Source organism: Crocodylus siamensis, chromosome 6, assembly GCF_052110815.1.
Source record: "Crocodylus siamensis isolate JL-2025a chromosome 6, ASM5211081v1, whole genome shotgun sequence".
Taxonomy (NCBI): Eukaryota; Metazoa; Chordata; order Crocodylia; family Crocodylidae; genus Crocodylus; species Crocodylus siamensis.
In genome coordinates, this window is record NC_143400.1 from 94,391,794 (window position 1) to 94,418,989 (window position 27,196).

A 27,196-nucleotide genomic window follows, 5' to 3' on the forward strand; every position below is an offset into this window, starting at 1 on the left:
GCGGGCACTCGGCCACCACGAGCGTCAGGCAGTCCGGCTGTCGCCTGTGCCCCGGCGGGCGCATGCGCAGGCCGCGCGCCAGGCCACGCCCCCTGTCCAAGCACAGGGTGGGCAGTGCGCACGTGTACATGGTTGTGTATGGGTGTAGTTCGTGCGTGTGCACTGATTCTATGTGTACACGTGTGCACATGGATGCAGTCGGGGTGCGTATAGATATACACGTGTAAACGTGCTGCTTGGTGTGCTGTTACGTGTGTGCCTGCTTGCTGCATGTGTGTACGTGTGCATACTTGTGTGTGCACATATGTGCATGCATAGGTGTGCCCTTAAGTGTGTGCATGTGCATACTTGTGTGTGCATGTGCACGCATGGGTGTGCCCTTAAGTTTGCATGCATCTGCTTACTGCATGTGTTTGCATACTTGCATCTGCATGCTCTTAAGTGTGTGCATGTGCACATATGGGTGTGCCCTTAAGTGTATGCATGTACCTGCTTACTGCATGCATGTGCATATTCATATGGGCATGCATAGGTGTCCCCTTCAGAGTATGCATGTGCCTGCTTGCTGTGTGTATACATGTGCACACTTGCATGCGTGTGCGCATGTGCATGCATGGCTGTGCCCTTAAGTGTATGTGCATATCCATGTCAGTTAAAATTCCAAGGCAGTAGTGCAGCCCAAGCCTGACACAGGCATATCCTACACAATCTACTGGTGAATCAGGCAACAAATGTAGACTGGCCACACTTCCAAAGTAATCATCACACCATAAAAATGGCCATCCAGCTACAAAAAGAGCCAACCACCTACAAAGTTAGTGATTGAAAGTGTGTAACAACATTATAGCTGGTCTGGATGTTGAGCACAAGAAATCTCTTGCTGAGTTCTCTCCTCTCCTTATTCAGAAGCTCCAGAAAGAAACCAGACCTAGAGAAGTATCCAGACCAGCATTTTACACTGCCAAGTCCCTCCACCCATCGATCCAGCACTGTTTACAAGGGGGCAGGGTCCAGGCATCCCTCTGCTTTTCATGTGGTGCCCCTGTTATCAGCAGAGCACCAGTGCTCACTCAGTCACACTCCAGGGCCAGTTAGAATAGATCCAATACCCAGGTGGGTAAAGTAGAACTCAGGCTGGAAAAAAAAAAAGTGGAAGTTTCGCAAAGTTTGATTTGTGACAAGGTCCTTGACCCTGGTCACACACATCTCTGGCAGGGTTGTTTTCTGCATGTTCCTACCTAGTAGGAAAAAATGTCAGCTTAAAAAGAGCCTAATTTTGCAAGGCTACAAAACCCGCTGAAGTAAACGTAACAGATTCACAGCAGTCTGCTACAGATCTAGCCCTTGCACCAGCATTAAAATAGTCTCCTCTCTAAAGGGAGCAGAGCAACCCCACTCCTAAGTGATCACTCCTCTCTCCAACCCCCCATAGCACAATTACTCTGCCACAACCTGTGCTGCACACGGAGAACCAATTTTTGCTGACATGGACGGTCAAAGGCAGATTTCAGGACAACATCCAAAGGATTAGGGAGTGACTCCCATCCCTACCCCATCCAGCTACTTCAATTCAAGTTAAATCAACTGGAAGTCAAACCAAACCATATGCACCAGTGTTATTCCAGGAGGCATGAAGACAGACATCAATAAAACCACTACAAATCGACCTTTGGTATAGAATAAATCTCTATTTATTATTTACATCAAGCATTTAATGTAATGCCCTCAAATTAATTTCCCAATTAAATAGTACCTAAAATACCTGCTGCAACTATAATTGCCTGGTTATGTTAAAAAACCAAACCAAACCATATTTTTCTTCTGTAGCTCAATGGAAAAGCACCTAGGTCCAAATTAATCCTACATAATCTTGTATAACTCCACTGACTTCAGTGAAGCTGCATGTATAAAACTGGTGTAAGGGAGCAGAATTTGACCCCAATTCTATAGATCTTGTTGAGCTGTCCACTGGGACATACAAGGTTAAGGCCACAGGCATTAACAAAATACAACTATACCATCGCTATTCACATGATAATAGTGTCACCTCTGTTATGGGACTAATCTCAACATGGAAATGAATGTGCAGAATTTAAACATTTAAGTGATCTGGGCTTTAATTTGGAGAAGGGCAGAAAGAATCACACATCTCTTCCCTCCTTCCTCCACCAGTGTCTGTATTTGATCATATGACTTGGTATTTTCTGCATGTTTGGAATCACATTCACTCAAAACGAGGCCCAGCTCGACAAAGCCTCAGGGCTGGGATGATGCAGTTGGGGCTGGTCCTGCTTTGAACAGGGGGTTGGACTAGATGCAACCTCCTGAGATCCCTTCCAGCCCTCATTTTCTAGGATTCTCTGATTCTGTATCAATCCCCAGGATGTTCTGTCAGCTGGAAGTGGGTGGCACTGGTCTGTCTTTACACCCTGATGTACTCTGCCACTTACTGACCTTCTAGGTCCTTTCTAATCAGCCCATCTCTGCAAGGGAAAGCCATCAGCTATACAAGGTGTAACCCCCCAACACGAACACTCATGGCATAAGAAAGTGGCTTTTTTCATACAGTTGAAACCCTTCCCAAGCAACTGTAATTCGAACCAAAAAGAGCCACTCTCATAGCACAAAAGGGGAGGTCACATCTAGCCAATTCCAATAGCTTAAATCTGTAACTTATTCTGGACTGAAAAGGCATCCCCCCAGAGATAAGACCTCCCTGCCGAGCCCCAAACTCTAAACGTTCTCTAATGACCTGCGTTATAACATGGGATTCACTGAGCCACAGGACAAAACCTTGCCATCAAGGGTCAGAGTTGTCTCCTACTCCCCTGGCTCTTCTGTTGCTCCTGGTCCTCACCCCTCTCCATGCTACTTCTCTTCCGTTGACCAGGTGCCAGCACAGCCCCCTGGGCAGCAAGCTGCCTTCTCCCAGCAGGAGCAGCACTGCAGAGCCACTGGAAGATCACAGAGCGGTATCCTGCTCACATGCACACTAGTTAACCCCCGTTCTCCCAACCCCCTTGCCCTCAGAGCACTTTGCAAAGGTTCATGAAACCTTACCACTCCCTTGCAAGCATCACTATCCCACACCTTGACCGGGGGGGAAACCGAGGCAAAGAAAAATGAAGCGATTTGTCCAGTTGTTAGCAGAGCTGGGTAAGGAACCTGGGAACCCCCCAATGCCCCAGGCCCATACTCTAAGCAGCAGATGGAGCAATGCCTAAGGCATCTTGTTGTCATGAAGGAGGTAGTCAATTTTCAACAGACCAAGAGTCGAGGGGGGTCTAGGACTACCCAAATCTTGCTGTTAGCAGCCATCAACAGGAAGAGGTGGGGGGAAAAACATAAGTTGGGGAAAAAAATGGAAGCAAAATGGTTACAGGTGCCTAGTCAAACAGAAAAGTTGTCCAGCTTGTCTTGCGGACAGCTAGAAGGGACATAATTGAGAAGCACTGGTCCAGGCCAGAGCCTGACCACATACAGCCCTGTCACAGGGAACCAGGGCAGTCAGACCCAGGCAAACACCCAGCAAAGCAAACTCACCAAAAAGTCACGTTTTTCCATTGCATTTGAAGTCTGGGTATTGCTAGTGTTGCTAGAATCCTCTCTACGCAATCAAAGCAATGAGTCACCAGGCAGATTAAAAACATCACCTTTGAAACTACAAAATGCCTAGATTTCCTTTAAAAAGTCAGCTACATTAAATTGCATCTTAATGGGATGAATGGACAGGCTGGTCCTCAAGGCAAGACAACCATGATGTTCCTGGGCTCTCACAGTTATTTAAAGGGGGAGGCAGCCATCACGCAGCTCCCCATGATAGCAACATTCATCCATGCAGTGGAAATGCTGCAAATGCTCTCGGGCTCACCCTGCCTCCAGTGCAATCTGTGAAGGGACTACTTAGCACCAAAAGTGGCAGTAGGGAATGACCTGGCCTCGTGGCCAGGAGACTCGTGTGACACATTTGCGCGTTGCATGGTATGGCCGTGGCAACCCCTGCTGTTCTTCACCCACCAACCGGCATGTCTGCCGGCTCATCTAACCACATGATTGTGATACTTCATGCAGCTGTGGTGCCTTTTTTTTTTCCTTACTGTTCTTTTCTGAATGGGAAGGAGATTGAAAATGGGATTTCTTAAGGGCACGCGCTCCGTTCAGGGACCTACTGATTCACTCTACATAGCAGCAAAACACAATGACTCCAACAGGTTCGGCCACAGCAGGGGTGGAGGCAGGGGGGAAGGTCTCTTGTTGGGACTCCAGAGGCTGTTCCTTGCTACGGACGTCTCTTGTCAAGTGAGGGAAGCAGCTTCTTCCAAAGAGCTGTGTGATGACTTCCTTACAAACCCTCGGCACTGCCCAGCACCGTCTGCGCTGGAGCCATCCCATATCTAAGGGCCCGTGCCTCCAGCGTCATCACAGATGCCATTGGGCGACACGCTGGTCAGAGCCAAGCCCTCCTCCGGATCCTGCAGCCCATCTACAAGGGGAAGGAGATGGAGTCACTGCGGGAGACGTGGGCAGCAGTCCCAGTTCCTACTAACCTCATCTTTGCAAACAGCAACTGATTGTTTAAATAAAAGAGCCGCAGCGACCGCCTTCATGGGAGCCCAAAGCTGTCAGTGCAATTTGTGATCGCCCCTACTTCCTAAAGCAGGGGTTTGTGCTCCAGTACCAACTCACCTGGACAGCTCACAGGGCCAGGCTAGAGCTTTCCAGTCCCAGTCTTGCAATCTGATCCACCCAGGCAGCCACCCTAGGATGGACAGCAGGGTGAGGATTTCTCTCACCCCATTCTCTTACCCCTTCAGTTTTCAGTGGTAAAGCACATGCATTAGTACTACACAGGGGCTCAGGAAAGCCCCCGCTGTAACACTGCGGTGTTAATTATTGTAATGATGGGGCCCCTCAGGTGGAGGGCATTAGAACTGGTCCCGGACAAGGCAAAAAGAAACGAGTCCAGGCTCCCTCCTAAGCGAGTTGTAACCTCTGGTCAATGGGGTCCCCTGCAGGATGGGGACACTACCAGCCCATGCAAGAGGTGCAGGAAGTCTGCTTGAAACTGCATTTTCAAAGAGCAGCCAGTGCAGTCTGGAGCAGGACTCCAAGCCGTGGCAGAGAAACCTGCTGTTAACAACACCCAGGGAACGCGGCTGGCTAGTAATCACCGACAGGAGCAGCTGAAGAAAGAACTGCTCCCACTGGTTTTTAATAGGAGCAAAGAAAAGATCCGAAGGAGCAGAACGCCTCCCAAAACAGAATCCCACGTGGTCCCTTTCCCTTCTACGCCCTGTCACCCAGGGACAGGGGGAGGGTGGCAAGTCACTCGCTCCCACTGTACAAACATACATGAACGGGGCAGGGACACGAGAGAGTAAGTGGAAAGAATGATGTGGACCTGTGCACAGGTGGCAGCATGGGCACCGGTGGGAACAGGCGTGCGCTGTGGTGTGCAGGCAGGGGGATTACTCCACCGTCCTGCAGCACTCGGAGATGTGAAGAGCCAAACACGTGCATAGCGGTGCTGTTCATCTGCCACGTGCACTTTAGGCATGGGCCGGCTGATCCACTGCCGCAGCACACCCAGCACTGTCCGAAGGCTACTGCAATCGCTGCTGTGAGCACAAGCCGCTAGAGGCATGCAGCAAGGAAGCCCGTGTGCTACCAAGAGGGTCTGTCAGAATTGCAGCTAAGGCTGGGGGTGGCAAACGGGCTGTGCCAATGCTCCTGCTGGGACTGCAACCCAGAGATCCCAGACTAGAGGGGTTTCTCCCCAGGGGGAGCAGCCAGCAATTGGCTTGGGAATCAGGGCCAGCTAGAGCTTCTTGAGAAGACCTTGCGTCTTAGAGGGAGCACTCAGCCTCACAGGGGAGACTTGGGTCCCAAGGTTTGTCCTGACTGATCATTGCTGAAGCTGGAAAAGCCTGGGAAAGTGGCCGCGGGACAAAAGCAGGGCTGCCACATGTCACAAGAGACAAGTGTCCCAGTTGGGATGCCCCTGCTGGGAACCCAGTGGAGCAGAGCATACCCTCGGAAACGTGGTTCCCAGTCGCTGAATATCCTTTCCTCCGGCTTCTCCTGCCCCAGGGGAAGCACCGCAGGAAGGCAGGGAGGCTCCGCTTCTCTCTCTCCTTTCCATCTATGAAATAAAAGAAGGTCAGCACTGAGAGACGAAGCCCCCTCAAATCCTTGCTAACTCCTGGGGGGGCATCGGCCCACCCTGGATCATGCATAATAAGGCTGTAAACCACTGTGAAGACACTACTTTTGCCATGTTGCATCCTAGGTCACACCCCAGGGTCCATCTAGCCCAGCACCCTGGCTGTCACAGGGGCACAGCAGAGATACTAAGGGTACTGGAGCAGGACGTACCCAGACCGATCCACCCCCTGCCCTCCTGCCCCTTGCAGCTTCCACCACTCAAACGATTCTTCAACCTCAGAGCTCGGAGGCTTGGCTCTGTGCATGCCATTCACTCATTCAAGTCACGGGGCAGCCCTCCAAGCTCTGCGTTGGATGCTGGAAACAATCCCCCCATCTGGCAGATAACCAGTACGTGCCGCAGCTTGCCAGTTTCCAGCACTGAGAACTTTCTGAACGACTGCCGCTGATGAGCAGGTTCGCCTGGCGCTTTGGATCAACGCAGCGGCTGTTAGCAGCCCGGCGACACATAGGGAAGGGGGTATTTGGTCATCCGTGCACGCGATTCCCAGCGCTAACAGGTTAAGCCAGGGACTGCCGATCCGCAGGTGGAAACCTCGCTCACTTGTCATGCTTAGCTTCTGCCATCCCTTCTACTGCTCCCTGCCATGCCAATTGCTTTATTTCCAGCAGGTCTCTCCACCTCTCTCCCTTGCAGCCTCCAGCACTTAAGGACTAGGAAGTTCTCCCTCGCTAGCTGCCAAGGTACCTCCTGCATCTCTTACTAAGAGCCAGGACAAAGCTCCTGGCAGGAAAAGTTCTTTGGGCAGATGTGACATATGCAGTGACCTGCACCAGCCCTGCCAGTGCCAGCCCAAAGATGCCAAGCCAACAAGGTAATAACCGAAGGGAGGTGTTTTTCCACCTCTGCTGCTGCTATTCTGGCAAGAAGTTGTGATGGGAAGGAACCAAAGGGTTCGGTGACTTGAGGGACTGAAGCAAATGCAGTGAGTCCAGCAAGGCCCCTTCAGAGAAGAGAGGCAGGAGAAGGGTGCGTCTTGCTGAGCACAAGGAAGTGGGAAGGGGGGAAAGGCTTGACAGACTGCTGCCTTAGTGCAAAGTCACGGGTGCCAACAGTTGCAATTGCCACCAGGTGTCCGAAGAGGGCACGGTGGGCTTGATGGAAGTGAAGGGACCAGGTCCAGATTAGGCCACAGCTTCCCCAAAAGTTCAGATTCAGGACTCGGGATTGCAGAGCATGCCTGAGATGAAGGGTTCTCCGCTGGATTCATTCGGATCTAGAGCCAGGGAAAAGGCAAGCATGAATCTGATGGCTTCTGGCTCCATCCTGCAGAGACAGGCCTGAGACCACAGTTCCCTGGAAGCAGCTGGGCAAAGGGGATTATGCAGGGTCTTATAGGAGGGGAAGGGGGCATAACGTTATGGGAAAGCAGGGCTAGCATGAATTGCAGGACCCGTCTAATCCAGCCAGGAGGGATCATCCCTGTCTAAACCACCCCAGGCAAGTATCTGTCCAACCTGCCTGGAGAGGGGAGCCAGGCCAAGTTGCCCTGGGGCTTGAGGGTGGGCGAGATAGTCCCATGCCAACGAGGTGCTGTTTTACATGCAGCACCTTGAGCGAGTCTGTCACCATGAGGGGCAGACAGCGCGGAGCGGATGCTGTGCCTGCGCCGGCGCTGGGGGGACGAGAGACAAGGCAGGCAAGAAGCAGGAAAAGCAAAAAAAAAAAAAAAAGGCCAATATGGAGAAGGGATCCGAGACAGGAGGTGAAGACGCCCAAGGGCAGGGGGCAACGAAGGGGAGCCCAGGGGAGCTCCTGCACTGACTGCCAGGAGGAAACGACACAAGCCAGCAGCACCCCAATGCCTGCCCACCTGTGCCACTGGCTCCTGCCCCTCGCCTGCACACCGGAGTGAAAGGCCGTGCCCTTCACCTGAACAGCAGAAGAAAAGGAAACGTGCTTTCCTGCCCCTCTGTTCCCACCCGCCGGCTTCTCCACGAAGGAGGAGAAATAAAGGAACGGGAAAACTAAAGCCCCTGGGCACAAAGGTGAAAGGGTGTGCTGGAGAAAGCAGGAATTGGCAGGAATCAAGGCTGGCCCCTCTCCGAGGCCTCAGGAGCCAGGGAGACGATAATGCAGAGGAAGGGCCACGGGGCAAGGGAGGCTTGCAGGGAGCAGGGCGTGCAGGCGCGTGAAAACAAGGGGGAAGAGAAGTGGGGGGGAGGAAGAGAAGCTGTCAGGAGAACTGGAGCAACAGTGGGAAAAGAGGCCGCGCCGGCCCGGTTCAAGAGGGACGCGAGGCCGCGGACTTGCGCGCACATCTTGGCTTTCCCATCACTGAGCAAGCTCCCTCCTCAGAGCCGGCGGTTCCCGCCCTGGCTTTGTAAACCCCAGAAGAGCTACCCGGTGAAATGCGCCCCACGGCGCCCCTTGCGGGGGGGGGGACACCAGCTCCGCAGCCTCGCGGTACATGCCAAGCGCGTGCTGCGGCGGGCCCGGGGCCTAGCACTGCGTGAGCGCTGGGCCGGGGCCGGGGCTGGGGCTGCGCGGGCCGGTACCTGCGGGGGGCTGCGCGGCGGCGAGGGCGGCGGCGGCGGCCAGGCGGAGCGGGCCGGGCTGCGCGGGGCGGTAGGCGGCGGCGCGCACGGCGCCGGGGGGCGCGGCCGGGGGCGCGAAGGCGGCGCGCAGCAGCGCCTCCAGGGCCCGGCGCTCGCGCTCGGCGTCGCGCTCGGCGCCGTCGGGCAGGAGCAGCGCCCCCACGAGGGCGGGCGGCGGCGCGGCGGGCAGGCGGGCGCGCAGGTCCCGCACCACCTCGCGCAGGCGGCGGCGGCGGGCGCGGCGGCGCAGGGCGGCGGCCGGGCAGAGCAGCACGAGCAGCGCGGCCCGCAGCGCCCGCTCGCCCGCCCGCCGCGCGCCCGGCCCCGGCTCCTCCGCCGGCAGCTGCAGCAGGTCGCGGGCCAGCGCCGGCAGCACCCGCCGCGGCGCCGCCGCCTCCTCCTCCTCCTCTTCCTCCTCCTCCGCCGCCACCGCCAGCAGCACCGCGCCCGGCCCGCCCCGCCGCGCCACCAGCGCCCGCAGCTGCCGCAGCGCCGGCTCCTCCATCCGCGCGGCCCTGGCGGGGGCGGCTCCCTCCGCTCCGGGGAAAGGATCCCGCGGGCCCCGCCCCCGTGCCGCACAGCGGAAAGCCCCCGGCTCCTCTCCCGCCCAGAGGCCCCCCGCAACGGCCAGCCTCGCCCGCCGGCCCCGGGCCCGCACTGCCCCGCGCCCGCGCCTTCGCAGGCCGCCAGGCGTTGCGGCGAGACAGAGCCGCTTCCTCCAGACGGCGGGCACAGCCCCGCAGCAGTTCCAGTCACGCGGGCAGTTTACAAGCCCCCCCCCGCGCGGCTTCCTGCCCCGGGTTCGACTTCACGCTTGATCTTGCTGACCCCCCCGCCGCCCGAGAACTGCTGTCCAAGCCTCCTTGGAGGCTCCTGAGAAGACCGCAGCCACCAGCCCTTGGACAAGCCCAGCAACGGCGCCCAGAGAGGCCCTTCCACCTCCGTGCCATTGCTGTTGACAATGGAAATACGTGAATGTAGCTGTGTTACTCGGCTACAAAATGCTGGGGCAGTTTTGGTGAAAACGGGGGATCGGGCCTTGGTTCAGGAACCAATCCGCCATTTACAATATTGTTTCCTGTGGGAAAATCTGTTCCACGTTACAACATTTTGACTTAAGTGGTATTCAGGAACCGACTGTGGCGTAAGTCTGAGGACCACCTGTAATTTTTTACGTTGACGTACATTTTAGGATAATTTTCATCACTGAATCAGTCTTCAAGCGACAACACTGCATCTTCAAACCAAAAGACCATCGGAAGTCGACGAAGGGCCCGGTTTGCAAGGCCGTCATGCTGACCACCCTCCCCTACTGCACTGAAACCTGGACCGTCTACCGCCGCCACGTTAAGGCCCTCGAGAGCTTTCACCAGCGGTGCTTGCAGCAGATCCTGGGGATCAAATGGGAAGACCGCCGGACCAGCGCGAGCGTCCTTTGTGAAGCTGCGCCCGCCAGCATCGAAGCCTTGCTCTTGAGGAACCAACTCCGATGGACGGGCCACCACCTCCCTCTCCCAGCTCTCTTCTCCAACCTCTCTGTTGGCCAACGCTCAAGGGCGGCCAAAGGAAACAGCACAAAGATGCATTAAAGTTGCCCTCAAGCACGGAGGCATCGGCACCAACAGCTGGGAGGATCAAGCTGCTGACTGTTCGGTGCACGCCACTTGGCCCACCAAGGCACACGCCACTTCGAGGCCCAACGACTCGATACGGAGGTGGAACGGCTATGGCAGAGGAAGGAGGAGACCAACCTGGAGCTGCAAATCCTGCCCCCCCCCCCGACACAACATGCCCCGATTGCCAAAGAATGGGACTCCTCAGTCACCTGAGGACCCATCAGGCCTGATGGACGTCATCCTCCACTTCAGAGGATTGCTGGTGAATCACTGAATGTCCTTAACAATTTCCATTAAAGTCCCACAGCCACATCCCACTGGCTGAGAAACACCATCCTAGACGATAAAGGTTGGAAGGGAGCTTGGGTGGGGGTCACATCAAGTCCGACCCCCTGCTCCAAGCAAGACCAGCCCCAACTCCATCATCCCAGCCAAGGCTTTGTCTATCCGGGTCTTCAAAACCTCCGAGGATGGAGACTGCACCATCTCTCTGGGTAACCTCTTCCAGTACTGTACTACCCACCTCATGAGAGAGTTTTTCCTAATACCCAACCTCAACTTCCCTTGCTGCAACTTAAGCCCATTGCTCCTTGTCCTGTCGTCTGCCCCCACTGAGACCAGTCCAGCTCCAGCCTCTTTGCAGCCCCCCTGCAGGGAGGTGAAGCTGCTATTCAATCCCCCCCGGTCTTCTCTTCTGCGGACTAAATCAGCCCAGTTCCCTCAGCCTCTCCTCACCAGTCCTGTCCCCCAGCCCACAACCATTTTCATTGCTCTCCACTGGATTCCCTCCAATTTCCCCACATCCTTTCTGCAGTGGAGGGCCCACAACTGGACACAGGACTCCAGATGTGGCCTCCCCAGTGCAGTGCACATTCTCCAAGGATGCGTCCTCTCCTGGGTGAATCTGGCTAAGCCATCAGCTTCTGCCAAGTCTGGGGGGCCATGATCCCCTCACCTTAATTGCAGACCTAAAAAGCACTTCTAAATGCCGATCCCTGCTGTGAAGCTTCCCTTCAACCCATCCACTCAGGCTGCTTCTGACAGGCAACAGCCATGCAAGAGGGTGGACAGCTGGGAAGGGGCTGCAGGCTGGGATGGGAAAGGGGGTGAGGGGGATCACTGGTAGTAAAGCATTGGGACAGGTCACCCAGCGAGGTGCTGGACTCTCCATCCTTGGAGGTGTTAAAGTCCCAGGTAGACAAAGTCTTGGCTGGGATGATGTAGTTGGGGCTGGTCCTGCTTTGAGCAGGGGTTGGACTAGATGCAACCCTGAGGTCCCGTCCAACCTGAATTTTCTATGATTTTATGACTCCTTGCCTTCTGGGTTGACCCTGACTAGCAAAGAGAAACACACTGCAGCAGGAAAGAGGGTGCATGAGTTGCCATCTGCAATACGTTCTTATATTGCCACAGCTGGGCGAGCAAGGCAGCCCTGTCTCCAGTGCAAAGCCGTGGAGGCAGCTGCATGCCACATGAACAGGCATCTGACCCACCCAGCGTGTTCCCCTTGCCAGGACTGCAGTGTCCTTTGCCGCCTGCCCACAGCTGGGCAAACGCTCAGCCCATCTATCCCCCTGATGGCAGAACAGAAGCCTCAACACGGCTCCCGCAGCAAATACATGAGTGCGCACAGATTGACAGGGAAAGGGAGAGAGATTGCCTGCGTGTTACAACCAGGACTGTCACCAGGCATCGAGCACAGATCAAGAACAGCCACAAAACTGCAGCTGAGTTCATTTGTGAACCCTTCCCCTTCAGCAGTTCCTGCCCAGTAAATCTGAACGAGATGCAGCCCGCCATGCGGCAGGAGCCCTGCTCCTCCTCCAGCCCCAATGGATCAGATGTTCCTTGGCCCAAAAAGACTGCCAGGGTACATATCCTGGCAAAGGTGACTCACTCGGGGGCCGCTCTCCCGTACCGCCACATGCAGGCAGCTGTTGATGTAGTTACGCCATAAAACCAGCCAGTCCTGCCCTTTGGCACTTCCTTGGCAAGAAGTTCACATTGGTAAATAAGTAAAAGCAAAATCTTTGGGCCATGGCCATCACCTTTCCCCTTATCTGTGTGGATTAGTCATGCTTCTCATTCTACAGCTCAGGCTAAAAACACGGGAGGGACGGCAGGCTGCGACACCGCCATGCCCTTCGTTTCTCCTGCAGCTCCCCACCCCATACAGCCCATAGTGTAGCTTCCTTTTGGATGAAATGTGCCATTGAGGTGAACAGACCCTTGGAGACACAGAGTTACGGGGGACCCGTTCTGCCACACCGCCGCTCCATGAAAGGGAGGTGCTGTGGGCAGCTGGAGCCAACCCAGCAAGGGGTTGGAAAGGTCCGGTCTCCTGGAGGAGGGCTAGGAGTCCTCTAGCTCCGCCGGGCCTGGCAGGATGGAGCCATACAGCAAACCTTTGCTTGGAGGGAAGCTCAGCTCTGCTTGCCTTTGGCACTGACACGATGTTTGCCAATGCCAAAGCCCCTGGCTCCACAAAGCAACTCGAGCACCATGTGAGCATGCAACCTCCTCTCCCCTGCCACTGAAATCCTATCACACGGCGCTCTACTTGCCCAGTGCCCACAGTCCACCCTGTTTGCATCGCAGGTGGCACATTTCAATCAGCAGCACATGGCAGTGAGCGCACACAACCTCCGCCTATTCAGGAGGCAAGAACCCGTAAAGAAGGCGGCTTCAGGGTTGTTGTAGGAACATCCTAAAGAAGAGGGGTGTAGGTTGTAGCTGTGTTGGTCTTCCTAAAGAAGAGAGCATTTCAAGTAAAGAGACAGGCCATAATCAGATCAGAAGGAGCATCGCAGGGTGTTTTTGCTTGGTAGCAGGTGCCTGCTTATTGCAGCTATTTAAGAGCATTCCCCCTTTAAAATGGAAACCTTAGACTCAGAGAAAATGAGAGTTGGATGGGACCTCAGGAGGTCACATCTAGTCCAAAGCAGGCCCAGCCCCAACTGCATCATCCCAGCCAAGGCTTTGTCTACCTGGGTCTTCAAAGCCTCCAAGGATAGAGACCCCAGCACCGCTCTGGGGAAATGGAAACCTTAAGATCCAGGCACTTGTTTAGCACTCCTGCGCACTCGTGCTACAAGTAATTGTGTCGCTCACGTTGCTTGCCCCTCCTACCACCAACATGCTGGCAGTAAACGTGTACATAAGCCACGGCCTCCCAACAGCCATATTGACATTTCTTTACTCATTAACAGAGGGAAGGACTCAGTGTAAACACAGCTTTATCTTCCTGCTCATTATTTGAAGAGCCAGAACTAGCTACCAGCAAACAGGAGCGTATAAAGCCGCCACCAGCTCAGCGGTCCATTGCAAAGGACTCCAGTGAGCTGGCAGACAACCAAGTAATTATGTGGCGGCTGCTTAGAAATTCAGATTGCTGTGCGCAGCCCCGTTCTTGTGCTACTGTTTTTGGTAAATGCTTAAGTGTAGATGCCAACATTTTATATTACGTAGGTATAGATTCATGCCGGTCTAGAATCTGACCATGGGTCACGGGTGCGAACAAATGGTGTTAGTGCTCAGGAGTGAGGCTTCGACTCAAGCCAGGTGTTGAATGGACACGTTTAATCTGCACTATTTCCCAATGCTCCTATTTAGTGTGTCCTGACCAGGGAAAGTCCAGCCAACAGAAAAGTCCTTGGTTTATTAAGGTCACAGGGACAAATTAACATGGGTTTGTCTCTCTCCTCCTCCTCCTCCCTCAGGGTCTTTTGTTCATATGAGACTCGGAGTCATCACACACAACTAGCCCCACCCCGGGCCGAGAGACAGGAGGGTGGCTGGCAAGGGCGGACGTGCACAGATGCAAGTTGCAGGAAAAAAGTATATAGCTTCAGGATATATTTGGCTTCTTTGACCCAGCGGCCACCCATGGGAGTCTGTTGTGAGTGTGGAGTCCAGCCCTAAAACCTGCTGATCTTATTCCTTTGCCTTCTCAACAAGCTAACACACAAGTGCAGAGAAAATCTTGACTGTCCGTTTGCACAGCTCCGTTCAAAGGCTGCCCAGGGATCCTTCTGTCTTTAACTAACCTGCCTGTCAGCCTTCCCCAGAGATCACGTGCAAGGGAAGATTGGAAAGCAGATTAGTTAAACCTCATGCAACATCGTTTATTCTGTACTGAAGTGGCCAACGTTCAGTTGAGTTTCATTCATTGCGTATGCCCAATTTATGAGATTTCAGCACTTCTATCTCCTCCTTTCCAGCGCTGCTCAGGCACATTCAGCTTTCCCATCCTTATCCCAGTTTTCCGGTCACATACCTGCACGATGCACCAGGAACATGTCAGGCGCATCAAGCGGCTGCATCAGCCTCCTCTTCGCGCTGGCCTGGGACAAACAGAACATCCCCCATCCGCTTCATCCTGCTCTACAGCCATCTGCTGCATCGCTGCCCGCCACGGGAGGATGCTGTGTGCGACCTGCACGAGCCTCTGGCATTTCAGATGCTCCAGCTAGTGCAGCAGGGAAATGGCCTTGCACTGGAGTAAGATGCTCAGCTGGGACTTTTAGCTTTTCCCTGATGGTAAGACTCACCCAGGCTTAGCTGTCAACCCAGTCACTAGCATCAAGCCACGTGCTGTTCTGACATCAGAGTGATCACCAAGGAACGACGGAAGGTATATTAACACAAGAATATACAGAGGCCCTTCTATTAGGCTGGTTCAGTGTTTTAAACGCCATGTTATAATGAACAAAATCAACCTTAATTTGATTCGTGTTTAGCTGATGAAAGGAGACTTGAAGAATGGAACCTCTCAGAGGCTTTCCTAAGAGTCATTTGCCTTCGATGCTCATGCTGTATGGAGGCTCACGGTGCAAGTCTGCTCAGAGCTCACACGCCAAACAGCACAGACCAAAGCCAGCAAGTCCTCCTGCATTGCCACACTTGCTCTTCAGCCTGAGATCTGCCACAAACCTTTCATTTTTCCTTCCTGTTTAAAAACATTGCTCATGATTTCCCTTTATGGGGGTAACAGAACTCCTCAGCCAGCTGCCCTGCACGTTCAAAGCCGACATCTGTTTCTTGCCAACAGAGTGAGGTGCTGTTTAAACCTGCTCCACATCATAATCCTCATTTCCAGAGTCTCAGCTCAACTCCATTCATAGGGATTTCCTTCACCTGTTTTAGGCACCAGATGTTGTTCAGTGATCACTCGGAGCCAAGAAGTTGGGCAGGGGCCTGCGCGGTTCTGGGTCGGAGTTTGAGCTGTCCACCATCATGTAACGCCAGGCTCTGCACAACACAACCACCAGTCCCAACGGTTCCTGGGGAAGATCTGCTGCATTAGGGTTTCTAATGGATTGCAAGGCAGCTCCAAATGTCCTGTGTAGCACCAATTCATGTTGCGGAGCCACACACCTCCACCTTCCTCTGATTACCCAACAGCACCAGGTCAATGGAGAGAGGGGACTGGCAGGTTTGGGTCTCCAGCAGACGTGCTGTTCTCTCTAGGGCACCTCCCCCTTTTTGCATCCCGAGTTTGGAGGCCAAAGGGGCAGCAGAAGCCTGGCAGGAAGGCCTTGTCCCACTGCAGACGACTCACCACCTGTGACTCCCTTCCTCCCCCACCCTACACCCCTAATTGAGCAGCAAGACCTCCCGCCCCTAGGGAAGATGCTGTGTGCCCCAGGGAAGGTCCAGGATGCATAGGGCAGACTGGTCTGCCAGGATGCTCTCAGTGTCTTGGAAACTGCTAAACCTCTGCTGGGTGCTAGAAACCACAGACAAGGAGAAACCCATTGATGCTAGGGTCAGAAGGGACCTGAAAGGATCATCAAGTCCGACCCACTGCCCTAGGCAGGAAGGAGCACTGGGGTCAGATGACTCCAGCTAGATGCTTGTCCAGTCTCTTCTCGAAAACCCCCAGGGTAGGGGAGAGCACCACCTCCCTTGGAGCCGTTCCACATTCTGGCAACCCTTACTGTGAAGTTCTTTCTCATGTCCAACATACATCTGCTCTCCGTCAGCTTGTGGCCATTGTTGCTGGTTACTCCAAGGGTGCTCTGGTAAACAGAGCATCTCCTATTCCCTGCTGCCCTCCCCTGGTGAACTGGTATACTGCCACACGATCCCCTCTCTGCCTTCTCCTGCAGAGGCTGAACAGGTCCAGGTCCCTCAGCCTTTCCTCGCAGGGCTTTCCCTACATGCCTCTGACCATACAAGTGGCCTCCTCCAAACCCTCTCAAGATTGTCCACATCTCTCTTGAAGTGCAGCACCCAAAACTGGACACAGTATGCAACAGTAGAGGGGAAGTATCACTTCCTGGGACCTGTTCGTGATGCACCTACTAATGCATGATAAAGTGTGCTTAGCTCTGCTATTTACTTCGTCACATCAGCGACTCGTATTCATCTTAGTATTGACAATGACTCCGAGATCTCTTTCCACCGCTGTGCTGCTGAGAAGGTTGTCCCCCAGCCTGGACACGTGTTGGTGATTTCTTCTCCCTAGGTGCAGCACCTGGTATTTGTCCTTGTTGAACTGCATCCTATTGTTCTTTGCCCACTTCTCTAACCTGTCCAGGTCTGCCTGGATTCAGTTTCTTCCCATCAGTGTGTTTGCTTCACCCCATAATTTTGTGTCATCTGCCCAGTTGCCTTCCCTAGCCTTAGCTGAATTCTGACAGACCCGCTCGGTAGCACACGGGCTTCCTTGCTGCATGCCTCTAGCTGCTTGTGCTCACAGCAGCGACTGCAGTAGCCTTCAGACAGTGCTGGGTGTGCTGTGGCAGTGGCTCTCCACACCCTCATCCAGGTCGCTGATGAAGACATTGAACAGCACCAGCCCAAGGACCGAGCCTTGAAAATGGGGACCACATTGGCTCTTTTCCAGTCCTCTGGCCCCACACCAGAGCACCACGAGTGCTCGTACAGCCGTGCCGGGGGTCCCGCAATGATCTCAGCCAATTCCCTTAGCACTCGGGGATGAAGAGCATCAGGACCTACTGATTTGAATACATCCAGTCCCACCAGACGTCCCCTGACTAGGTCCTCTTTGACCCTGGGCCTGGCTGCACCTCCCCTGGGACCATTGGGGATCCTGGTGGGGGGGATGACCTGGCCCCTGCTCAGAAAAACGGAGGCAAAGAAGTCGTTAAATAGGTTAGCTTTGTCATCTGGTGCGACGACCAGATTTCCTAGCGTGTCTTGCAGGGGCCCCACATTACCCAGTACCTTCTTTTTACCCCTTATGTATTTAAAAAAGGACTTCTTGTTGTCCTTGATCTGGGTCACTAGTCCCAGCTTTGTCTCCGCCTTGGCCTTCCTGACCCCTCTGCAGCCCCAAGCAATGGAGGTGTAGTCCTCCCTGGTGATGGCCCCTTCCTTCCATTGGGTGTGCGCCTCCTTCTTAGCTTTGAGACGTTCCTGGATGCTTTTGGTGAACCGTGGGGGCTTTTGAGCACGTCCGCTCAAAATACAGATCGGTACAAAGACACCAGCATTTTAAAATCTCATTAGCTTTAAATGCATTGCAATTGTTTGAGCTTGACTCATGAATGCTGATGGCTTTGAGCTGAAGGTACTGAAATTCATTGACCATCAACACCTTTTAGAAGAAAGCATTGATTTCTTTACCACGGCGAACCAAACCATAAGAAACATGAAATCCTGGAAGCAAGTTACAACACATGCTACTACAACGCTGACAGGCTCTTTCCAAACAGATTTTCCAGTTTCCAAAACTGCTGAACATGTTATAAAACATTACTTAAGGCAACATTCCAGACCAAAACATTTACAAACTTAAAGAAGGGAAGAATATAAAACTTTTAAAAATATTCTTTTTGCTATTGTTTTTGGTAAATGCTTAAGTGTAGATGCCAACATTTTATATTATATAGGTATATATTCATGCTGGTCTAGAATCCTAAAAAATGAAGGTTGAAAGGACCTCGGGAGGTCACATCTCATCCAACCCCCTGCTCCAAGCAGGACTAGCCCCAACTACATCATCCCAGCCAAGGCTATGTTGAGCCAGGTCTTGAAAACCTCCAAGGATGTTATAAATGCAAACGGGGAATCCAACAACATCATGTATTTCCTAAAATAATTCCAAATACTTCAAATATTCTTATGCAAAGGTTAGATCATGAACTGTATTGAATAGGGATGATCCTGCCTCAGGCAGGGGGTCGAACTAGACCTTTGGACCTCTCTTCCAGCCCCACTTCCCTATGATTCAATTGAAGTCCCCCACCCCACTTTTGGCTATAAATGATAGCTCATACAGAGACATGATGACAGAATAAACTCCAAACTTTAATGTTTTCTCCTGGGGACAGTTTAGACCTCAGATGGATACAGGATCTGTAAAGAAACCAAATGAGAGAGAAAGAATATAAGAAATCACTAATGCCAAAGTGCACCATTAACCCTAAACTCCAGCGTTACACCCATAGGGATACAGCTACGAAACAGGGTGATCTAATATCCTGAACCCTATGCTGATGCCCCTAAAAACTAAAAATAAATAAGTAAAGAAGTCTCAGCGCTTACCTATAGATGACACGCTCCATCAGATCATACCAAACTAAAGGCAGGTCACTTCCCTCCCAGCGTCCCTTTAAAAAGGATTATGGTACAATATTGAAATCAGTTTATTTTCATGAAGACAAACTTCTAAAGGAGCAGGAGCAGAGGATGAGTCCTTCACTCATTGCACAGTACTTTCTACCTGCTTGTCTCTAATTGAAAACAAGTATGTACTGAAGTCTATGTGCTCCATGACATTTAAAGCTGGGGTCACCACTTATTATGTTTTCGAGGGACGGTCTGGGTGCAAACACCTGTCCTCAGTGTCCTGGGGCGATGGTGAAATGATGCTTTGGTCCTCTTTCCAGTGGGGACCTGCAACAGCCGTTTGAAATGGGACTGTCCCCGTGAAAATGTAACTGCTTTCTCACCCACAGCCAAGGTCCCCAGCATGATCGGCTGAGACCAGAGCTCAGAGACAGCTGAGTGCGTCGCAGAGCAGAGAGGAGAGGGCAGGGAATGGAGTATCGGGTTTTGAGACAGAGGAATAGGGCCCCCAGGAAATGTGCTAAGGCCCCAGCAGTGCTTATTTGCACACAGTCACGTATCCAAGTGCAAGATGCCTCTTCCTCGCTCCCTCCAGTCGGAGCACCCCGTCACCGCTGCATCTCTGCATCTCTCACACTCCTCAGCACCCAGCTGCCATAATTTTACAGGTGCCTGTGCTCATTCCACCAGTGCAGGCTGGGACTGACTGGATAAGCAGCAGCTCTGCGGAAAAGGACCTGGTGCCTGGTGGACAAGAAGCCGCACAGGAGCCAGCAGTGTGCCCTTGTTGCCAAGAAAGCCACCAGCATCCTGGCTGCGTTGGGAGGAGCGTTGCCAGCACATCGAGGGCAGTGATTTCCCCCTCTATTCAGCACTGTCTACTACACTTCAGCCTGAGCACTGGGTGGAGGCCTACTTAAAAAAATGTCAGCATGCCCAGGGTAAATGGCAGCAGACACTGCCACTGCTGATGAAGTGGGGCTCTGACCCTAGCTGCAGCAACCTGGTGCTCTTTAAGCGAGACTGAAAATGCTTGTTCTGCAGCTCTTCTTCCTGGGCTCTGTCTTGCTTTACAGGTTTGGAAAGAAGGCTGGAAAACCCCAAGCAGCCGGATAGGATCAGACCCTGTCCCTCCTTCACGGCAACAGCCGAAAGCAATGTTTTTTCACAATCAGTCTGACAAAAGACACCATTTCCTGGACACCTAATCATGTCGTGGAAGCTCAAGAGTTTCAAAGAGATTTTAATGGGAAAGCTTCTCAGGTCAGGGATGTCAATTGTAAGAGAGACTTTTAAAAAATGTTTTAAAGGACATTTTTTCATGTCAAATCAGCCAAATCAATTCCAAATCCGTGAGTCTTTCAAGAACCATGTGTGTTCCTGCTACCACAGGGGTGGGCAAAATGCGGCCCGTGGGCCAGATGCGGCCCACCAGGCCATTCCAGCTGGCCCGCAGGACCCCTAAAAAAAGAAAATTAATATTTATCTGCCCCTGGCTACCTGTCACGTGGCCCCCGATGGCTTGCCAAAACTCAGTAAGTCGCCCTCCACCTAAAATAATTGCCCGGCTCTGTGCTACCTACAAGCATCCTCCACCCCGCCTGGGGCTTCAGATGCTTCCAAATCCTTTGACAGGCATCCTACATGTAGGCCCAGTCCCAGAGGCTTGGGGTTTGGATGCCCCATAGTTTCGCTTGCCCTCAGCCATATGGCCGCAGAAGCAAGCTAGGGAGGGGTCTCCTATTTCCATGAAGTCAGCGCATACCCAAATGCTTCCCACTGGAAGTGAAAGTGGGAGGCTAACGATGCATTACCTCAGTCAGGGCACTGCCCCATGCCACGTTCGTGGTTTTCCCCAGCCAGTAGGAAAACCACCTTGGTGGTCTTGGTATTTCCCTTGCCAGGTAAGTAAGAGACTCAAATAAAAAACCTGACAGGCAGGCACAAGGATAATTGCACCTCCACTCCCCATCACAGGGCTGGGAAGGCGCACGTGGAACAGCTGGTGGGACGTTGCGGCGTCAGCATCCCTCGCTGGCAACCAGCAGCCCCACACACACACTCAAATCCTCTCTCAGCCGGGGCTCCTACTAACAGCAGAGAAGAGGCATCCCGAGATCTGTCCTTCTGTCCGTTTGCTAAAGTAGTCCCCGTCTTGAAGTGCACATGGGGAGCGGGCGAGTCTCAGGCAGGCGGGCTCGCATGGCTGGAGCAACAGAGCGAGCCGGCCGAGGACTGTGGCAGCAGCAGGGGGAGGCTGCAGTGAGGGAATATTGGGAGGAAACCCACCTGCCAAGCACATCCTGAGGCAACCAAGTGATCCAGTCCTCTACCGCCTTCCATAGCTGACATTGCACACCTCCAAGCCGAGCCGGATAGCAACGGGGTCCCGAGAGGCGATTTCTGCTGGTTAAACAATGCATCGGCAGCAAGGTCAGGATGGGAGAGCACGGCACTTCACTCAGTTCAGCCAAGAGCCCAAAAGCCTGAGCTGCTCTTGCAGAAGGGCTGCAACATGGTACAGGCCTTTCACCCCTTCTTACCTCCACACCGTCATATGTGACCCTCTGACCCCAGAAGAGGCCACAGTGGGATTTGGTCAGACCAAGGATCAGAAGGATCTCCCTGCGCTGATGGGCAAACAGATTGCTCCCCACCCCCGTCCTGAGCCTACAGGACAATCGGTGACCAAGCAGAGCCTCCCACCCACTGCTCACAGAGAGGCCAATCTCCAAGCTTGCTGGACGTTGATTGAACAAGTCCCCTGCTGTCACCCTGACTGAGGTTTGCAAGCCAGAGTAACTCTAGCAGGGTGCTCGTATCGTCTGGTAAAAGGCTGAAACACAAACTGATGCCACTACCATGCGTGCCACCTCAAAGGCCAAAACACTGATGCCAATCTCGGAGGACCTTGAATGCATCAGGCGGTCCAGGTGACACCCCCGTTTTCCCCATCTCCCCAGAGGCCTCCTCCCACCCTGCCAGGTCAAGGTCTAATAGGAGCACATGATCTCAGCTCCTTGGGCTTCTGCCCCTGCCTGCACCCGTACCCCTTTCAATTAGCTACAGGGAGCAGCAGAACAGCCCAGCTCACGAGAAGAGCTGGTCCATGTGCAGGCAGGTTCAAAACCGAACCCCGTCATGGCTTGAACAAGATGCTTCATTTGACACCAAATAAAACGTTTCATTCTGGACCTGCTTTTCTTCTGCAGAGACCTGAGGAGGGGTCTCTAATCCCTCCCAATGATCCAGCTGGTCCAACACAAGATTTTACCCACCCACAAAGATCCTTGCGTCTTGCATTAAAATAAAACTGATGGAAATGCCTCACCAAGCAAACAACCCCTGAAAGCCGTTTTCGATTTTGAGATGGCTGACACAAAACTGTCATAAGTGATTTTTCTTTTGGTGGCAACAACCGAGCAACACCATGAGCAACTCTTGTAAAGCTGTTTGGTGTCACCAAATCTCTCCCCAAGACAAAGCGTAAAGTGTTTGTTGTGGGAGACTCCATCCTGAGGGGATGGAGGGGCAGTCTGCTGCCCCGACCTGAGCCTGGGAAGTTTGCTGCTTCCCGGGGGCCCGCATCCGGGACATTGCAGAGAGGATCCCTAAGCTCCTCCGGCCCACAGACCACTATCCCACGCTCCTCATCCATGCGGGCACCAACGACACGGCTTGGAGCGCTCCCAGCTGGGTCATGAGGCGCTACAGGGAGTTGGGAGCGGGGCTAAAGGGTCTGGGGGCGCAGGTGGTGTTTTCGTCGATCCTCCCAGTCTCGGGCAATGGGCTGAGGAGGGAGAGGAGGATCCACGCGGTGAACCAAAGACTGCGGCGCTGGTGTCATCGGGAAGGCTTTGGCTTCCATGACCACAGCCCGCTCTTTGGCGAGAGAGGCAGCGAGCTGCTGGGAAGAGATGGCCTCCAACTCTTCCCCCTGGGGAGGAGGCTCTTCTCAGCCAGGCCGGCTGACCTGCTCCACCGGGCTTTAAACTAAGCCTGCCGGGGGACGGGGGGACGACTGCCCCTGCTGGCCCGCAGAGCAACCCTTGCAAAGCCAGCAGACCAAGGCACCTAAGGGAGCCCACCCCTGCCCCAGCCCTGGTACAAGCTGCGGGCAAGGCAAGAGCCCCCAAGGGGACACTTGCCTGCCTGTACACTAATGCCAGGAGCTTGGGGAACAAGCAGGAGGAGCTCATCCTCCCACTTATTGCAAATAATTATGATGTCATAGGGATAATGGAGACCTGGTGGGACTCCACCCATGACTGGACCTCGGGTATCGATGGCTATACCCTGTACAGGAGGGATCGTGTAGATGAAAGGGGCGGGGGTTTAGCTCTCGATGTTAAGATGAGCTATGCATCCCTGCAAGCTGATGTTGGCAACCAGGGTGGACAGCTGGAGACCCTCTGGATTAAAACCTGTGGGGAACATGGCACAGGGGACACAACAGTGGGAGTCTGCTACAGACCTCCCACCCAAAGTCCTGAGCTCGACCAGGAGTCCGCCCAGGAGCTGGCTGAGGCTGCATGCTCCAGGACCATGGTTGTCATGGGTGACTTCAATTACCCGGACATCTCATGGGAAGATCACTCAGCAAAATCTGAGCGGCTGCAAAGCTTCCTCTCATGCGTGGATGACCTCGACGTGACTCGAGAAGTCTATGGGCCAACGAGAGGCAAAGCGCTGCTCGACCTGGTACTGGTTGCTGGGGACAACCTAATCGGTGACCTAGTGATCGATGGGAAGCTGGGTGACAAAGACCACGAGCTGATCACCTTCACCATCCGCCGTAAAACTGGCAAGTCAGTCAGCAACACAGAAGTCCTTGACTTCAGGAAAGCCGACTTTAACAAGCTCAGGAGGCTTGTCAGTGAGGCCCTCAGGGACCGTGACCCCAGGGAGAGGGGAGTTCAAGAAGAGTGGTTGCTTCTCAAGGAAGCGATCCTCAATGCACAAGCTAAGTCTATCCCATCTCAGAGGAAAGGCAGCAAGAGGGCACGGCAGCCCCCCTGGCTCTCCAGGGACCTAGCAGATGTCCTGAAGCTAAAAAGAAAAGCCTACAAAGGATGGAGGATGGGATTCACCTCCAAGGAGGATTATTCTGCACTGGTCCGGTCCTGCAGGGAGCAAACCAGGAAAGCCAAGGCTGCAACTGAACTCCAACCAACTTCAAACATCAAGGACAATAAAAAGTCCCTTTTCAGATACGTGGGCAACACTGGACCCCTGCTGAACCAGATGGGACAACTGATGCCCAGGAAAAAGCCAACCTATTAAATGGGTACTTTGCGTAGGTCTTTTGTCAGTCCCATGGGACGCCCATGTCCGCTACGGGACAGGGAGGTCCGGGTGGGGGAGATGCCCTGCCCTCCATCAATGCTGACCTCGTGAAGGAACATCTTGAGAACCTTGATACCTTCATGTCAGCCAGCCCTGACAATCTGCACCCCAGGGTACTCAAGGAGCTGGCGAGCATCATAGCCCAGCCCCTGGCACAGATCCTTGAGAGCTCCTGGCACTCTGGTGTAGTGCCTGAAGACTGGAAGAAGGCCAATGTGGTGCCCATCTTCAAGAAAGGGAGGAAAGTAGATCCAACTAACTATAGGCCCATCAGCCTGACTTCTATCCCGGGGAAGATCATAGAAAAGTTTATTAAAGAGGCCATCCTTAATGGACTGGCTGACGCCAACATCCTGAGGGATAGCCAGCACAGGTTTGTTGCGGGTAGGTCTTGCTTGACCAATCTCATTTCCTTCTATGACCAGGTGACCTATCACCTGGACAAGGGAGAAGAGATTGATGTCATATATCTTGACTTCAAAAAAGCCTTTGATCTGGTATCCCATGATCACCTCTTGGCAAAACTGGCCAATTGTGGCCTTGGCTCCACCACAATCCGCTGGCTGGGAAACTGGCTCTGTGGTCAGACCCAGAGGGTGGTGGTTGATGGAAGTCAATTGTCTTGGTGTCCTGTGACCAGTGGGGTCCCCCAAGGCTCTGTCCTTGGACCCATATTGTTCAACGTCTTCATTAATGAATGATGTGGACATTGGAATCATGAGCGGACTGGCCAAGTTCGCCGATGACACCAAACTTTGGGGCAAAGCATCCACGCCAGAAGACAGGCGGGTGATCCAGGCTGACCTGGACAGGCTCAGCAAATGAGTGGACGAGAACCTGATGGTGTTTAACACTGAAAAATGCAAGGTTCTCCACCTTGGGAGGAAAAACCTGCAGCATCCTTATAGGCTCGGCAGTGCTAAGCTGAGAGCCACGTGCATGATCAGAAGTCAGGAAAACAGATCTTACGATGACAGGCTGAGAGCCATGGGGCTCCTTAGTCTGGAAAAGCGCAGACTCAGGGGTGATCTGATGGCCACCTATACGTTTATCAGGGGTGACCACCAGGATCTGGGGAACGTTTGTTCACCAGAGCGCCCCAAGGGATGAGGAGGTCGAACGGTCATAAACTACTGCGAGACCGCTTCAGGCTGGACATAAGGAAGAATTTCTTTACTGTCCAAGCCCCCAAGGTCTGGAACAGCCTGCCACCAGAGGTGGTTCAAGCACCTACACTGAACACCTTCAAGAGCAAATTGGATGTTTATCTTGCTGGGATCCTATGACTCCAGCTGACTTCCTGCCCTTTGGGTGGGGGGCTGGACTCAATCTCCCGAGGTCCCTTCCAGCCCTAACGTCTATGAAAATTTAAATCCAAGGGGAAAATAATTCCCGCAGAAAGGCACTGCCTTATTCGACTGCTGACGCACAGAGCTCACAGCACCAGACCAAGGGTGCAAGGGAGCACGTTCAGACATATGGCACTGAACCTCCTGCCACCCCTTAGGCCCAGCAGCACTGTGGCCCATGACAAGGGTGACAGGGAACTCCAGCTGGAATCAAAGCCAGGAAAAGTGCTCTTCCACCACTCCACCTCTGGCAGCAGGTCCAGCCTTGATGGTCACAAACCTATGGCAGATGTGTGACGCCCAACTGGAAGGCACTTACCGATGCAAAGATGACGAGTCCAACAGAACCCAGACAGTAATACCACTGCACCCACGCTGTCCCTCACCAACCACAGGTTGATTAAAGCCACCCGTCTTCTCTTAAGTGATCCAACCCATCATACCTTCTTGCTCCATCAGAACTTCTCCCAGGGCTCTGCATGCGGCTCTCTTGACCTCCCAGGCACCCCCTAGCTGGCCCGGGCTGTAAACAGCTGCCTCCACCACAAGATCCTGGAAGCTGCCATCAAGCAAGCACTGCATCCTCCTCAGTGCCCCTGCCGCCTGTTCTGGTTCCACCTGCTGCTGCAGGCCGGACTGGATCAGCACCAGCACCAGTGCTGCTGGCACACAGGGAAAGAGGCTCCTCAAGTTCCTAAGTGTCTCATCCAGAAGTTCCCACTGCGCGAGTTGCCTCAGGGTGGCAGCCTGCCACAGCATGAAAACCAGCTGTGGCTGCAGCTCCTGCTCCTTGCTGGCCTCGTCCTGGAGAAGCTCGGTCCCGAGGTCAGCCCTACTGAATAGCTCCTGGGCAAAGGCAACCCGCACAGGTGAGGCTTGTTCATGTGCATCATCCATCTCCATCACTAACACCTGGCCCTTCCTCTGCCCCACAGCGTCTAGCAGAGTGAGGAGCTCCCAGCGGGTGGGCTTGGCAGGGAGCACCTGCAGCAGTGACTCCATGGCTGGAACAGTAAGTTTGTTCTTATTACCCCAAAGCACTGGGGGAGGGCAGCTGGGGACATCTGCAGGGAGCTGTAATGGGTGTCAGCAGTGAATGCTCAGGGAGAAAGATCAAAACGGAAGTCGTCATGCAGACTGGCTTAAATGGATGCACTTCAGGTGTTACTGAACTGTTATAATAGAAGGGGGACAAGGACTTTCCACTCTCGGCACATCTTGGAAAAAGGGGGTACCACCCACCAGAACTGGGAGCAGAGGTCTGTTGCACCATCACATCACTGACAGAAGTTGGGACCTGATGTTCTAGTGATCAAATCGTAATGGGCAAAACGACATTCCTTCACCCTCATTAGGAGGTGCTTAAGTTTCTGGCTGGCTTAGCAACTTATAGCCCATGCACCCCATCGGCATTTATTTAACATCAAATCCGAGAGGCTCTTGGCCTCAGCACTCTTCCTGGGGTGAGGGCTAGAGGTTGTGTAGTAGGCAAGATTCTTTCTAGCCATTTTAAAATTTCTCTTTCATTGTGTGTGCTGTGTTTCAGGCAGCTGGAAAGTAAACCCTACTTTCTCTGCATCAGTC

General features: G+C 53.6%; 2 protein-coding genes and 1 long non-coding RNA gene across 5 annotated transcripts; 1 reads left to right on the forward strand and 2 right to left on the reverse strand.

The window, feature by feature from the left end:
- Positions 1–26: 26 nt before the first annotated feature.
- LOC149863232 (uncharacterized) lies at positions 27–2,212 on the forward strand. Its single transcript, XR_016443296.1, has 2 exons — positions 27–203; positions 1,433–2,212. It is a non-coding gene; the product is annotated as an uncharacterized LOC149863232 (long non-coding RNA).
- On the reverse strand, positions 1,797–11,411 carry C6H2orf72 (chromosome 6 C2orf72 homolog). 3 transcript variants are annotated; one of them, XM_090055387.1, is made up of 4 exons: positions 8,725–11,386; positions 6,032–6,142; positions 4,687–4,759; positions 1,797–4,483 (listed from the first exon to the last, which is right to left on the reverse strand). In XM_090055387.1, the coding sequence occupies exons 1-4, from the start codon at positions 9,266–9,268 to the stop codon at positions 4,420–4,422; spliced, it is 792 nt and encodes a 263-aa protein (XP_089911513.1). In that variant the 5' UTR covers positions 9,269–11,386; the 3' UTR covers positions 1,797–4,419. The 3 variants fall into 3 exon arrangements, with proteins under 3 accessions (XP_089911513.1, XP_089911514.1, XP_089911515.1); XM_090055388.1 differs by lacking the exon at positions 4,687–4,759 and having other exon boundaries at positions 8,725–10,771; XM_090055389.1 differs by lacking the exons at positions 1,797–4,483; positions 4,687–4,759; positions 6,032–6,142 and adding an exon at positions 6,296–7,442 and having other exon boundaries at positions 8,725–11,411.
- Positions 11,412–21,246: 9,835 nt separating this feature from the next.
- Positions 21,247–26,977, reverse strand: LOC149863234 (uncharacterized). The gene is made up of 2 exons (XM_090055391.1): positions 26,056–26,977; positions 21,247–21,320 (listed from the first exon to the last, which is right to left on the reverse strand). The coding sequence occupies exons 1-2, from the start codon at positions 26,612–26,614 to the stop codon at positions 21,247–21,249; spliced, it is 633 nt and encodes a 210-aa protein (XP_089911517.1). The 5' UTR covers positions 26,615–26,977.
- Positions 26,978–27,196: the final 219 nt, after the last annotated feature.

Coding starts and splice junctions, on each gene's coding strand:
- C6H2orf72 (XM_090055387.1), bottom strand. CDS start 9,268: ATGGAGGAGCCGGCGCTGCGGCAGCTGCGGGCGCTGGTGGCGCGGCGG. Junction 6,143..8,724: donor CGCCGCGCAGCCCCCCGCAG/GTACCGGCCCGC, acceptor TTTATTTCATAG/ATGGAAAGGAGAGAGAGAAG. Junction 4,484..4,686: donor TGGCCCTGTGAGCTGTCCAG/GTGAGTTGGTAC, acceptor TTCCCCTTGTAG/ATGGGCTGCAGGATCCGGAG.
- LOC149863234 (XM_090055391.1), bottom strand. CDS start 26,614: ATGGAGTCACTGCTGCAGGTGCTCCCTGCCAAGCCCACCCGCTGGGAG. Junction 21,321..26,055: donor AGTTCTGATGGAGCAAGAAG/GTATGATGGGTT, acceptor TTTAACCAGCAG/AAATCGCCTCTCGGGACCCC.